Source organism: Gambusia affinis, linkage group LG15, assembly GCF_019740435.1.
Source record: "Gambusia affinis linkage group LG15, SWU_Gaff_1.0, whole genome shotgun sequence".
Lineage (NCBI taxonomy): Eukaryota > Metazoa > Chordata > Actinopteri > Cyprinodontiformes > Poeciliidae > Gambusia > Gambusia affinis.
The window spans coordinates 7874143-7889494 of NC_057882.1; the positions used below are offsets into that span (position 1 = coordinate 7874143).

General features: G+C 40.6%; 1 protein-coding gene and 1 long non-coding RNA gene across 7 annotated transcripts in view; both read right to left on the bottom strand.

Annotated features, from left to right (window-relative positions):
- Positions 1–10309, bottom strand: part of LOC122844534 — a 37859-nt gene extending 27550 nt beyond the window's left edge. Inside the window, exons 1-2 of the long non-coding RNA XR_006372892.1 lie at positions 10204–10309; positions 9874–9955 (exon numbers count right to left, since the gene is read on the bottom strand). This is a non-coding gene — a long non-coding RNA (uncharacterized LOC122844534). The remainder of the gene's footprint in view (positions 1–9873; positions 9956–10203) is intronic.
- Positions 10310–11620: 1311 nt separating this feature from the next.
- Positions 11621–15352, bottom strand: part of robo3 (roundabout, axon guidance receptor, homolog 3 (Drosophila)) — a 183300-nt gene continuing 179568 nt past the window's right edge. For all 6 annotated transcript variants that reach the window (XM_044140107.1, XM_044140104.1, XM_044140105.1 and 3 more), the window contains one exon: positions 11621–12461. In XM_044140107.1, the coding sequence (XP_043996042.1) occupies positions 12450–12461 (12 nt within the window). In that variant the 3' untranslated portion in view covers positions 11621–12449. The remainder of the gene's footprint in view (positions 12462–15352) is intronic.

A 15352-nucleotide genomic window follows, 5' to 3' on the forward strand; every position in this document is an offset into this window, starting at 1 on the left:
CTTCTCTGTATGCTGATAACTTGGAATGTCCTGATTGCACAGACACCCAGTCATACTGAACAGCCTCATTAAAGTTATCAAAATAAATGCTATGTATATGTTTGAAAGTTTGATCAGAAAGAAAAAAAAAACAACATAAATGTGATCAGAATCCCTGATATTTAATACCTATTGACAATCTGGAGGCTGTCACTCACCTCTTTGTTTCTCCTCAGTCATTTACTCTGTCTGATCCCAACAGCGTACTGCTCCAACACAGGCTAACTGGTAATAAAGCTACTATTTTAATCAGACTGTGTAGCTTAAAACATGCAGTTCTGACATTTGTTCCTGAACTTCTTTTTTTGTTTCGACCCATCCAGCCAGGACCACTTTTTCTGCAATGCTAGGCTAACGTTAGCGGGCGTACTCTTTGTTTTGATACAACTCATTGATAACTTGGATTGCTGGTCCAGCTCATTGTGTGTGTCGAAAGAATGTACAGAAAAAGCCGTTCTGCTCCATAAAATCCAGTGACACATATTTAAGATGCGGTAAGAGCAGCTCCCTGTGCTACAACCTGAGTCTGAGCACAGCGAGCAGAGTTAAATCACATGACACACACACACACACACACATATAGGAAGCCTCCAACAGGCCACTTCAGCCTCTCTATTACACACCCTCTGAATGTCAGAGTAAAAAGTGGAAAGGGCTTAGATTCTAAGTAGAACATTCTGATTTATTCAACAAAAGAATGAGGTGGAAACTGTCTTACAGTTTTGCAAGCCCTCTAAAAGAAAATAAGCTGTGATTGTAAAACATAAATGGAGTCCAGGGTCTGTCTGGAGTTGTGTCTGACATGTTCACACACTGTAGACCAACAGCAGGTATCAGGAGCCAAGGTTTTTGTCAAACACTCCACAAACAAAAAGCTGTGATCTAGATGCCAGGAGTGAATTGTGAAGTCTCTTCTGGTAAATACACATTTAAAAAAAAGAAGAAAAAAGATTTTATAAAGTTTACATTATTCTAAAGTGCACATTTGCCTTATTAGAGATATAAGCATTTAAAGTGTAATAAAGAATTTAACTTTAAATAACTGCAATTGGGAGTGTTTTGTGTATTTAGAAGCAGATCTATGTGAAGCTCAGTCTTTGCACCCAGACAGATGTGTCTTTACTAATAGTAGCAAACGTTAGCATTTAAGAAAGAAAATCTGCTTTGTATTTTGTACACCTTCAAATAAAATGTGATTTATAATATGAAATAAAAAGAAAAAGCATATTTTATTCTGAGATGAAGTTTGTTCACTTGATTACACTTACGTTGTTCTGTAACGAAACAAAGGACTGAAAGAAAGTATTAACTAATATTTTTTTCATTTGGCCTCTTTATTTACATACTTAATACAGTATGTAATTAAGTACATACTTAATTATGTACTTAATTAAGTACTTATGTATTAAGTAACTACTTAATACATAAGTATTAACTACTTATGTATTAAGTAACTACTTAATACATAAGTATTAAGTACTTATGTATTAAGTAACTACTTAATACATAAGTATTAAGTACTTATGTATTAAGTAACTACTTAATACATAAGTATTAAGTACTTATGTATTAAGTAACTACTTAATACATAAGTATTAAGTACTTATGTATTAAGTAACAACTTAATACATAAGTATTAATACTTATGTATTAAGTAAGTACTTAATACATAAGTATTAATACTTATGTATTAAGTAAGTACTTAATACATAAGTATTAAGTACTTATGTATTAAGTAAGTACTTAATACATAAGTATTAAGTACTTATGTATTAAGTAACAGTATTAAGTAAGTACTTACTTAATACTGATTATGTATTAAGTACTTACTTAATAAGCAAGTACTTAATACTTATGTAATAAGTAAGTACTTAATACATAAGTATTAAGTACTTACATAATAAGTTTTGGTCTCTTGATCTTATGCCAATCTGTACTGTTCTTGAAAAGTTAAATAGAAGACTTTTCAACACATTACATAGACATCTTGATTGCATCATGTAAGATATTTTGGGTTAAGCTCATTTTTCTTTTTGAGAACAATTGTCACAAATAGGCATCGGAACCACAGTCACTGAATTGAAACAATGACATGTTTGTAAAATAACTCGAGACAACTGGTGCTACATAACCTGAAAGTCTAAAGTGTAAATAACCATCAGCCTCTAAGTTATCTACATAGTCATCATTTGCTGGAGCTGTCATACTACTGAGTTGCTTTATGAGTTAGAAACTTAACCTCACTGAGCCAGACGTCACAAACTGTAAAAGCCAGAATATTTTACTGCAGGTCAGATACTAACTGTTCACAGTTACACAATAGAATCACCAAACCCTTTTGGCCGGTCGCTTGGAGGCAGAGCGTGCCGTGAAATCCATTTTGTTGGGCAGTTTAAGCATCAGTCTTCTTTAATGAGAACCAGATCAGCAAGTCTTCCTGTAACTTTAGCCATAGTTACTCCAGCGAAGAGCTGAATAGAACTTTGAACTTTCAGAGCAGAAGACTTTACATACTAAAGAATGAAAGCTTCTCCAGTAGTCCAGTATGTTCTCATAAACAGCTCTTGGAAATGATTAATGTGGCTCACCGCCCAGGGTGCCAATCCAGCAGGGGGCTCCATACCATTTTGATTTGTGAAACCTTTAAGCAAAAGCAGGAAAAAGCTCATCAGGGGCACTGAGGGAGCCACTATTAATGCACGAAACATCAGGGAGTCTGCCTTAAAACTTTCAGCTCAGCTTTGGGGGTTTTTCCCCCTAAGGGAAGTCTTGTAGTCTTCTAGCACATCTTCTGGGACGTCTTGTTCAAATCAAGGCAGAGAGAGAGAGGATACCCACTGGCTCCCTGTGCTGTTTTCTCCTGCTGGGAGACGTGGGAGCCACAGGAGCAGATGAAGCAGAGCAGTCCGGTTTTTCCACACCGACATGCTAGGCCAGCCATATTAACGGATGTATAATATCTTATCATTCCAGATGATCCCTGTGAGACCTGATTTAATTGACCCCCATCCCCGGCAGCTCTTTACGGCCTGCGCAGAGCGGGAAGGTGCCGGTTGGAGCTCGTCCGTCTGACTCGATTAACCGAGGCAAACAATGCTGCTGCACCTGACAAAAGGCTTCTAATTGCAAACGCGCTGAGGGGAATAATTACACTTTCATCTGTTTGCATTCGCAGCTAAACAGGAAGCGCGTTATTTGTGACTTTCTCACGCTCTTACCTGATGCTTCCTGTTCCGAGCAGATTGCGCGCTGATGAATCGGTGAGAGCTCTTGCAGAGTCGTCTGGATGTCGTTCCAGTAGAGGAGGCGGGAGGTCAGCCACGACTCCTCCACTAAGTCTGATTAATGATTTCCTCGACAGCAGCCTGTCGTGCCCCAGCAAAGCACAACACTCTTTTTTTTTCTTCTTTTTTTTTCCTTTTTCTCCCCCCTAATCCGTGCCCGATTGGGTTGCTTGAGTCAGACAAGACCAAGAATGTGGAGAGGAGGGAGAGCTTTACCATCTGTTTCATTTAGGAACTGCAGGGCAGCTCCTGCTCAGGGCTCGTGATTTATATGTAAAAAACCAAAAACCAGTTTGGAAATAACAGAGCTGAAAAGCAGAGATAAACTTCTTCACGTCTTAACCAGGCCGCGCGGCTGCTGTTGTGGTCAGATTAAGCGAAGCTGACCTGCTGGTCAAAACATCCCGAGAACATGAAAAAGGACATGCGAACACACACAGCTCTGCCCCTGAACCCGCATCTGAGCGGATTGTTGGCGTGCGTGTGTGTGTGTGTTTTATTTGTGCAGCATCCTGCCACAGGGATCAGCCCTTCTTCAGTGAAGACCATATGTTTGTACATGAAGCCCTGAGCTCTTCTGCACAGCACACACAACCCCGCAGTGAAAAACTGTGTGTCTGCTTGTCTTATTAGTGCTCACACACACACATGAACAAGGAACATCGCCGTTGGGATTTTTGCATCACAGATTTCGGTCTATGCCAAAGTACCAGCTTTATATATATATATAGCATGTCTACAGAGCAGTGAGGCGTGTCAGATGCAGCCTGAAACCATCTGCACACTTTACACACACTGATATGTAGCTTTACAGCGAGGCTTTCTAGCAGTCAGCTTGTCTTAGCAAATCAATGATTCTCGGCCTGACAGCTACTTGATATTTACATCGGTTTGCAAAAGACCATTTGAACTTCCTTACATTTTTTGTCACGTTGTAACCACAAACGTGGGAGTATTTTACTCAGATTTATGTTTTTATTTTAATGCTTCACAAGAAGAGATGGAATTTCTTGGACAATCTTTGCAAAAGAGCTCAAGCTCAGTCAAACTGGATGAGGAGGATCTGCTAAGATTCATTGTTAAGTCTTGCCACGTAATCTCATTTGGATGTAGCTCTGGACTTTGGTTGGACGGTTCTTTTTCTTTTTTTTTAACATGTCCTGTCCTTCAATGTGGCTCTCAGAATTGTTGTCGGACTGACATGATGAGGCTCAACAGATTTGCTTTCACAGGCAGAGCGTTATGGCTTTCTGTATTTTAAAACAGCCTAGTCCAGCTTTGTCTACGTTAACATTAACTACATCGCATTCTTGTGGCAGCCATATTGGGTTTTTAGGTCGAGGACACATCCCTAACCTTTCAGCAGTAATTTAGAGTTCAGGTAAATTACTCCAACTTTGAACTTGGACATTGCAACATCAGTGAACAAAGGATGTGTAGCATCAGTTCCAGGGTTCTAGACTCTGTTTTGCCTTTCCTTCTGCTCCAGTCCTCCTCGATTCACACATTTATCTGTGCAGGATCCTTCCACTGCCTGTTGGAGGTTAACTGGACAGTTTTAACTCTTTTTGGATCTTTCCGATTCAGGTTTGTGCTCAGAGGGAGGTGAGAACAGGAATACATCAGTCACACAGGTTGGATTTACATCCTCAGTTTGTCATACCAACAGCTCCGGGCGTTCGTTTTGATCCAGTCATTACGCTCGCATCTGTATTTAGAAAACACGGCAGAGCTCCATTGATCCGTGAAGGAAATTAGGCTGGTTTCGCGAGCTGCCGTCGGTAAAGGATATTAGAGGCTGTGAGGGGGAAACAGAACACCGGGAACAGAAACCTAATGAGGAAAATAGCTGCAGTGGTGATATTGGTGAAGCAGTTTGCTTATGAATACATCTTCCATGTCAGTCCAGAGTCAAGCAAGAGCAACACAATCTAAAGTAGAACGTGGAACACAAGCAACAAACCGAGTAGGTCTGCATCTAAAGCTGGAGCTGCTAATAGTGGGGACGTACTCCCTCTGTCAGGCAGGACAACAGCCCATCAGGTGGCTCACACACACACACACACACACACACACACATACACACACATACACTGCCATGCTGACTGACAGCAGCGCTCAGCTGAGCTGCTAACATTGTAATCATTCAATTAACTGCAAATCAATAACAGCCTTATGGATGAGGAGTTTCAGGATTGCTCTGTCGCTCCCACACCTCTCTGACTACACACTCTCTGCTGACTGAACGTTTGCTGTCAAACTCCCGCCACGACCGCAGACGAAACATCCCAGCCGAAGTTTGTCTGCGAGACGAGTTTAAGTTTTACCAACTCGTTCATGTTGGACAGGATCGTGACCTAAATGCTAAATGTGTCGCGCCAGCCCACGCGGTAATCTTGCTTCCTACGTTCAGCGACCTCGCCTCCACGCTGTTTTAGCTCCTCAATGGATGCGTGACATCAGCCAAAAAACCTCCCAAACATCCATCTCTCCTGTCACCCTCCAAATTAACATGGAAATTGCTGCTTTGCATTCTGGGATAAGGGAAGCAGAGATTTAAACACCTTCTTTTCACCCCTTACTCTGCTCGCTCTCGGGGGCCTGGGGCCCCTTTTCCTCCCAACCCGGTGGGCGTTCCAGCCATGACACCTGCCCAGTGAATGAGTGAGGTGATTAATGGCTTAAGGGAGGAATGAAGAGAGGACCGGAGGATAGAGGGACATGGGAAGGATAAAACGTCCTGGCTGCTGAAGGTCAGCAACGTAAATCTTGTCATCGCCAAACTGTGTGAAAGACCTAAAGTAGATTTTCACGTTAGTAGTGATGCTACTGATTGTGTGAACTGGTATGATTTTAACACATTTGCTCTTTTGTGTGAAGCATTTTACTTGCCGCATGCAAATGCATTTTTTACTAAAACAACATTTTTGACTTCTGAACCCCATCATCTTAGTGAAAGAGTTGAACGTAGCTGGGGGAAAAGATTGTGACTGTGGGCTCCCTGCAGGTCAAACAGTGTTGCCCATGCTAAGCTTTGGAAAGCACTGTATGAAAAGAAATTTGTGCAAAAAAAGGTCATGTTGGTCTTCAGTCTCACTCTTCATTCACACATTAGTGAACAGTCCATCGTTGATTGAAACCTGGACAAAGGAAACAACAGTTTCTTCATACCTCAAGCCTTCCAAGTGTCCGTTGGACACCGAGTCACCAATTTTCTGATGACCTGAGAGGATGTGGCTGGTTGTCCAGCAACTCAGAAAAGTATTTCAGCCACATCTAGTTATTCGTTGACCAATACCAGGATATTGGACTCCTGCCCAGTGACAAACCTGTCCTGGGTGTACCCTAACTAACAACTGGAGATGGGCACCAGCTCACCCATGACCCTACAGAGATGGTATGAACGTTGGATGGATGGATTACTTGACAAACAGAAAACAAGTTCAGTGACTTAAGAACCGGTTCTGATATGATCCATTTTGCTGGTGTTGGTCAAGATCCTATCAAGACTTTGGATGCAGCAACCAGATTGATCTTTCACAGAAACTGTAAAGACCCAACTACAGTGGTCTAAGCAACAGGAAATAAAATCCCCTCTTTTGACAGGAAACCCTTTACCTTTAAGAGGTTGACAACAAGGTTTGTCACCACATGACCACAGCCAGTAGAATTGTGTGCCAATATGATGGAGGATGTTGTAGTACCCTGCGATCTGAGCTATGGGGATCTTATCAAAATTGAACAACCGTGGCTCGAGAATGGACCCTTGATGAACTCCACAATTCATTTATTTTGTTTTGTTTGTTATATGTAGTCCCAGTACCAGACAATACAGCCATTTTTCCCCCCACCCAGTAATCTGTATGTTATGATCAGTTGTATGAAACGCAGCTCTGACATTTTGGTAATGCCAAGACAGAAGTTCTAGACCCATCAGAAATATGATGTATGTTGTTCAGAACTTCTACCAATATTGTCTCAATATTGTTAGGAGGTCTACAATTGAACTAAAAAGCAGAGAATATATACATTTTTTTAAAATCATAAACAAGGTAAATGTGTTCAGAAAATGCTTCTTTTTTTTTCAATAACATTTGAGCCTTGACATGATAGAAATGGTAGACCGGATATGGTTCTGCAGCAGATTATTGTTGATACATCTGGCGGACACGAGCGTCATGCTGCTTGTCTTACTCTCTGAATTTTGTCTGTGAGAAATTCTGTGGGTTTGTTGTGGGTTTCCCATTCCAGACTCAACTTCCAACAGAAAACCCACAGCGGCCCTAGTGAGGGCTCCACAATGAGTGTTTGCTGGATGGAATTTATCCCATTGAGGTCAGTCAGATGCTTTTCACCACCCAGTGATCCTTCTTCCGTGGTTAACCACATCCACAGTGTCCACCATCGACACTCTTAACACTGTAAAACGTTTCAGCTGAGAAATGGTTATAAATAATGCATTTTCTGGTGTAGTAGTGTAATAAGTGCAATAAGATCATGATAAAATCATTGTAATAAGTTTTAAAATGATTACAATAATAGTAGCTAAGGTTGAGGATACTGTATTTTTGTCTGTGGTTGTAATGTGACAAAATATGTAAAAGTTCAAGAAGAGTGAATACGAGTCACGTACAGAGAGAAAATACACAGAAATAAATATTTAACAAGTTGTTTTGAGTGTGCTGGCATGACAACAATTAGTCATAGACATCACAGGTCTGGTCTTCAAACAGGGATATCAAGAAGAAAACCATCAATAAAAGAAAACCATAAGAAATCCCAGTTACAGCATGCAAGAAATGCAACTTTATATTTTAAATACAAAAATAAACTTGAGGGGTTTGGTACACTTCACTTTGGGCAGAATTTAACTAGAAATACACTACAATTGGTTAGATCAAAGCATGTACTTGGTTAGAATAAAATAGTCAACGTTCAGACCTTAATCCAACTGAGAATCTGTGAAAAACAATTTTAATTTATTTTCACAGAATCCCCCCATCCAATGTGACTGAGTTTAACTATTTTGGGCAGGAATGTAAGTCTATAGAAGATGGTAGGAGAAGCTGCCAGTAAAAGGTGATTCTATGAAGCACTGACTCAGGTGGGCTGAATACAAATGCATGCCACACTTTTTAGATTTTTTACAATTATGTGCTAATCTATACAGGTCTATCACATAAAATTACAATAACATTCTTGTAATGCATTGTTAAAGTTCTTAATTTTGTCAAATTACAGCAGCGCTCTGTAATTATTATACACACTGGTTAATGTATCCACAAAACACAGACTCAGAGGGACTGACGAAGCAAATGCGCGCCGCACTTTTCAGACATTTATCCCTCATCGGCTCAGCTTCAGCCTTCACACTGTGCAGGGGTTTTACAAGACACTGTTGATCGCTCGATCACAGAGCTCTAACCAAACAGCCAGACCAGTGGTTGTTTGTGTGTGTGTGTAGCTGAGTGTGTGCGTTCGCTATTGATCGTGAGCATGTTGAGCATCACAGACTACCCATGGGGGAACTCCATGCCTCGTTGGAGGTGAAGGGAGTACGCGGTATCCCCTCAGAGCAGAACGTTCCACCAATTTCATGCTCCTCAGTGTGTGCAGCTCTCATCCTCATGCAATGCAGCGCAGAGTCAGATTGAGGCAGTGTGTGAGCGTGTAATGAGCAAGCAGTAACACAACATAGGGACAGTTTGGTTGTCTTTTTTAGATTCGTCCCATAAATCTTGCTGCTGCTGGAAGCTGTTAGCACTTAGTTTGTAAATGGAGCTGATGAAGCAGCGTTAAGCTGCTGCTTAGCAGTGAGCAGAAGAACAGGCAGAAGCATTCGGCCTTCCTCCCTCACTGATCAGGTTGGATTACTTTCTGTAGTTCTGCTGGATTGAGATCATCTAAAGTGGCAGTAGGCTATTATGTAAAATTTACTTTTTTGAGCTTGAGATTATGTTATAATGATATTGCCTCGTCAAAAACATACCCGGAGCGTTGCCTTGAGTCTTTCAATCATGTGTGAGGAATCCTTTAATCTCTTGTCCTGTACATTTGTGAATCTTTTGCATTTGTGAATCTTAATCTGTGCATTTGTTGAATTATGAGACAGTTTTAGCTCCATAATTTTTAGGCTTGAATAGCTTCGCAGATAAACTAACTCCTTTTAGGACAACTTGAACAGTCTTTTCCAGCGTCCCACTACATGATTTTGTTCGAAGCGAAATTTAACCCCCAGTTGGCCGAGAGAAGCAGCTTTTGTCGTCCGTCGCTGTTTACACATGTTGCTTGTGCGTTGGATTTATTCCCGAAGCATGCAAAACTAAGATTTTCTACCTTTGTATGGAAAATACATAAATAAATTGATTAACTGTGTCAAAATTGTAAGTCTTTTAGATCGCTGATTTGATTTTTCTTAATGAATTTAATGTAAATCTAGAAACTGAGAGCTTGGTTTGAGTTTATCTTTAGCCTGCAGCAGCATAACTAGCTAACTTTTAAAAACGCTAGCCCACACCAGTTACCCTCGTCCATCTTCCTGCTCTCTCACCTGAATAAGAGAAGCTCTTTGCCCGTTACTAATCCGGTCACAGCCCGTCCCTCTGGTCCTGTGTTGCGGTCCACCAGTTCACCTGAAGGATGAGACAGATGTTTTGAGGCTTACCAGGGTTTGGTTGCTAGCTAAAGGAACAAGACTTTCCACCAAGCTCAACTTCAATTCAACAAACTGAATGCTGAATGCAGCCCAATTTCAGCAGTTGGATGGCTTTTAAACCTGTAAACTCAAATTGTGAGTACGACTGGTTGGTTGTCCAAGGACACAAAGAGACAATGAAGTTAGGAAATTAGTTGGAACATTAATCTCAGAGGACTAAATTACCACAAACAAGATTAACAATCTGGCAGCACTCAAGGGTCCGGCTTGATCATTTTAACTGTGATTTGATGAGGAAGTCGAGTGAGCAGCATCCCTGCTGTTGTGGCGAATAAGCAGCTCAGGAAGTGAGGGGGAGAAGAGAAAAAGAAAAAAAACAAACACTGAATCGTCCCAAGACCATGAACAATAGCTGTTTATTTATAAAATATCTTTGGTTTCCCACCTGACTGTCACCACTGACTCAGATATTTTAGTCCTCTACAACACAGTTGCCAGGGTATCTAGAGGAAGTCCAAAGACAAAAAAGGGGTCAGAAAACGTGAACATACAGTTATGGCCATGTTTTCTCACTAACATAAATGTTTCATCTTTCTTTAAGATTTTGTGTATTCACACTAAACGGCCTGTTTTGGTTAAGGATTTGGTGTACATTTTGGTCCCACTGTGTTTTGAGAGGAAGCCCACTGCCATAGATAAGAAGCAAGCGAGAATGCTTCATTGTTGGCACATATAGTAGTTTATGTTTTTTCTGCTATACTACAATGCTTTTCTAGCTGTCTCAAATAGCTAGCCTGGTAAAAACCACCCCGTCGTTCTACGCTTTGCTTCGTCCAGAGGGTGCGGACCCTCGGCTATTGAGAACTGATTGCTTACTGGTGGCATGGATTCTGTTGAAGTCTTAAATGACGGGATGGATATGATTTTACCCAATTGCTAATGTTTGGCTGAGATGTATGCAATGAGCCAGTTTGACTCTATGAAGCTTAACAAAAATTGCTTGCACTGATGTCAACTGACTCCCACTGTGAACAGATGTGGGGATGACTGATAACGAGTGCGGCCACATCTTTGTCAGCAATAAACCGTCTTAGACATTGAGATTTGGTGGCAGACTGAATGGCTTCGTTCACTTCCAAACTCTACGACTGCAATTGTAAAACGGCACGGAAAATTGACGTTATCATTCATAACTCCTCCGTCTGTTCTCTGGTCTGGAGGAAATTCAACCAGAGAAATTGAGCTCAATGGGAGAAATCCTAGATGGGGAACTGATGAGAATTGGGTAGGAAAACAATCAGACAGCTCGATGGAGGATGCATCTGAGAGAATAGCATTGCTTGTACTGTCCGTCCATGGTTCCTGCTGAATTTCATTCCTTCTTTGATGGATGTTCTTAGACAGAGGTGACACCATCTGGTTCTCCAAGTGTTGTCCAGATGTCTTCACTTCACAGTGCAAATGTCCTCACACCCACCCAGCGGTCTGTCCTCAGTAGGAGACAGTCCTGGGATTGTTGGACCTTCTAGACCTCTTAAGTCTTTTTTGTCGCTGCTGAACGTCTCTTCTTGATGATATTTAGCTGAACTCTTTCCCGGATTCAAGGTATGTGCAGCAAAAAAGAAGAACGTGGGTCCAAATCTTGATCAGCAAATGTATTTTTATTGTACATTTACAAAACAACAAGAGTACAAAAAGTCAGCCCACAGACATTTTTTTGTTTCAGAAGGAGAATAAGAAAATTTAATTTCAGAACTGCAGCAAACGGTCTCTCGGATGTAAAAAGGGGAAGGGTTGAGTTGGCGGGCGTACAAGAGGGAGTACAATCAAACTTTCATAAAGCCTGTCAGTCAGCCAGCACAGTGCTGCAGAAAAACCAAAGGAATCATAGAGAAGTATGACATTCGTAACGGACACCTAGGATGCAGGGATCCCGACAGGGAGGCGCTCGGGGCAACAGGCGTCCCTCCGGGTTGTTTTTGGCTTCTCCAACTTCTCTCCTCGACCAGCAAACACACTTTGTGCTTCTTATTTTCTGTTGTTTTGCCATGACAACAAGAGTGCAACAGTAGTTAATGCTTTTCCCTAAAGGTTTACATATTGACAAAAAAAAGTTGGCACATTCAAGAAGACGTTTTCCATAATAACAGACTTTTTTTTTTTTAATTCTTTGATTTTGTTTTGTTTTGTTTGATCATCATAAATACAATATACGTATCTCTTCCTGTATCCGGAGCTCACAAAAGAACATTACAGACAAGTATTTACAAAGTAAGGAAAATGAGTGAACTCAAACTCATAAATAATTATAGTAATACCAAAAGTCCGATTTTTACTTATTTCACAGCAATAAGTGTAGCTTGATGAGAACTGGTAGCTTCTCCTCGTCTTTAGTCCGGTGTGTCGGTGTTGAAAAGATGGGGAGGGCTGATGGAGGCATCGCAGGTATCCTGACAGCTTCACTGAGCTCCTTATCTCATTTCCTAGAAGTAATCAAAAATAAAATGTTTTTTTATTATTATTATTATTTTTACGGGCAATGTAAAGCTACATCACTTCATCTTGATTAGCCAGAAAATACCTAAAACGGCAGGTCAACATCTGATGGCATAATTATTAAAAACAATAACTTTATGTCCCAGCATTGTTTTGACTCATACTGCCAATCAGTTGGCTACAAGAAGGCTTTGATTGATAATGATAAAGAAAAATTTCACAGTTTGAAAATTATTTTCAGCCCACTTGCCACTTTTGAGTAGCAAAAATGTATGATATTCTCTGCAAAAAGTAACTGAAATCTACTCCTACTTAATTTATTTATTTATTATTATTTTTTTTTACTATTTTTGTAATCAGGCCCCATTGACAGTGAAATGACTTTTAAAGTGTTTGAATTAAAACTTCAAAATACATTTAAAAAAAAGAGTTTACGAAAAAACAAAGAAAAGCTAATTTAAATTTAAAAGCAGAATTACTGGCGTGTAAAATGGAATATTTAACAGGGAGTCACAACTTTGGACTTTTTGTTACTTATAAAGGAGGCTCACAACCTGGAAAACCCCAAAGCTTTATTTGGATTGCAGACTCATTCAATTCAGCCCATGAAGTGTTGAGTCGTCACCAAATTGCTCATAATCCAGTATGTAAATCCATTTTTCTTTAGAATGCATTAGCATTGACAGGGTTTTTAGCCAGGGTAGGCTCTCACAGCAGGTGAACCAATCTGACTCGGACTCTGAAAGGCGGCAGTTACCAGGTACGCTGCTGAGCGCTCCACAGAGGCACTTAAGAGCCAGGGAACGGGCTCTTCATTTCTGTTTGCTTTCACTTCGTGCAAAGATTTGGTGGGGATATTTTAAAAATGCTCCCTAACATTTAAATGAAGAAAAAAAATATATAATAAATTTAAAAAAATCTATGTTTCAAGTAAAATTTGAGGTCTTGGTGGTTTCTTCCTGTCTATCTTAAAAGGTCATTCGCTTTAAATAAATATACATTATATGTATTGCTAAGAATGTTTTTTTTTGTGGTTTTATTTTTATATATATATAAAAAAAAGTATCTTAAAATTGGATACATCTTAGTACTTCACCAAATTAACATAAACAGTTATCAGAAGGGCGTCTAATGGATGATTAGAACCAGATTTCAGACTTGTGACTCTTGGAGACCTAACAGACCGGCACCATCCCAATCTGAACCCACCGGTCGTCTAAATGCTGATGCGGTATCCTAAATATGTTCCTTTCTTTGTTTTCTGTTACAGAGATCTACAACAATATAGTTTGTTGAGCTCTGTTGTGTTACATGTCACACAACAAGGTCTGTATCAGAAACGTCAAAATTCCTATTTTAAAAACTTTGAAAAAGCCTGTCGTGATTAATTTTGCTGTCTAGAAGTTAGCGTTTATTCACCTCTTATGGTCAGCTAATTTTAGTTAGCATGCTAATGTTAGTATATTTCCTAAAGTAATCTGTCAAAAATTCTAAAATCAATTATTTTGAAACAAAGGGTTTCCATCGCTGCACTCTCAAGCATATTCTAGTGGAAAATATGTGTTTTTTTGAATTTTTTTAAGATTGTCTCTTTCCGTGAATTTTCTTCGTAACGTGTGCTTTGAAATAATTATCGGCATTTATGATGTTAAAAAATGGGTTCTGTGAAACGGGAAGTCAGGAACTGGTGAAAATACCACATTATTTCTTTGAACATTTTACTGGAAAATGTTCCATCTACGGGCTGCACAGTGGCGCAGTAGGCGGAGCTGTTGCCTTGCAGCAAGAAGGTCCTGGGTTCGATTCCCGGCCCGGGGTCTTTCTACATGGAGTTTGCATGTTCTCCCTGTGCATGGTGGGTTCTCTCTGGGTTCTCCGGCTTCCTCCCACAGTCCAAAAACATGACTGTCAGGTTAATTGGGCTCTCTAAATTCTCCCTAGGTGTGAGTGTGTGTGTGAATGGTTGTGTGTCCTGTCTGTTTTCTGTGTTGCCCTGCGACAGACTGGCGACCTGTCCAGGGTGAACCCCGCCTCTCACCCGGAACGTTAGCTGGGTATAGAAACCAGCAACCCTCCTGACCCCATTAGGGACAAGGGGTGATTAGAAAATGGATGGATGGATGGATGTTCCATCTACCCCGGGTATGTCGGTCCTAAACCGACCTTAGGGGTCAAAGGGCATAAGAAAGCAGTCAGAGACCTCCTCACAAGGAAGAAGGAGCCTAGCCCAGACTTCCTGCACAAACATCTCAAACTTTGCAGCGGGGCAGGGACATGCTTTCAAGCCCAGAGAGGGTCATCCCGGAGCATCTGGGGGGTTTGGTGGGGGTGGTCCCTGCTGCTCTATAGATGGGTAGAATAAGATACAGGATAGCTCTGTATGTGTGGCCATGGTTGCCACTTTTACAGGTCAGTTTAGTCTGTTCACCTGACCCCTGACAGACTACACGGTCAGGGGTCAGGGGTCAGGTCTTTCCTCCCACACGAAACCGTACTGTGACACCCCGGGTCACAGCTTTAAAAAGAACAAATAAAGTACAATGACGCAGCGAGGAAAAGGGACTGCCAGAAAAATGAAACTATAGCTATGTTACAAATTCTAGGACACACCATTTTTATATTTAAAATGGCAGCAAAAAATAGTAACTGTTAATTTGTTTTTATTTGCATTTCTGCCTAACACATTAGAAAATAATAATGAATAACAAAGGAGTATTTTTTTCTGTTTGTTCCTATTCTTAACCGAAGACGCAGAAATTGGATTTCAGAGATGATTCAGCGTTGTAATATTGTGGATTAAGCTGTAGTCAGACCAGCTTGTCATGTCAGACATTGTAAGTGTTGTCTGTGCAGCTCAGAGTCCCTGCGGAGCTTTCCA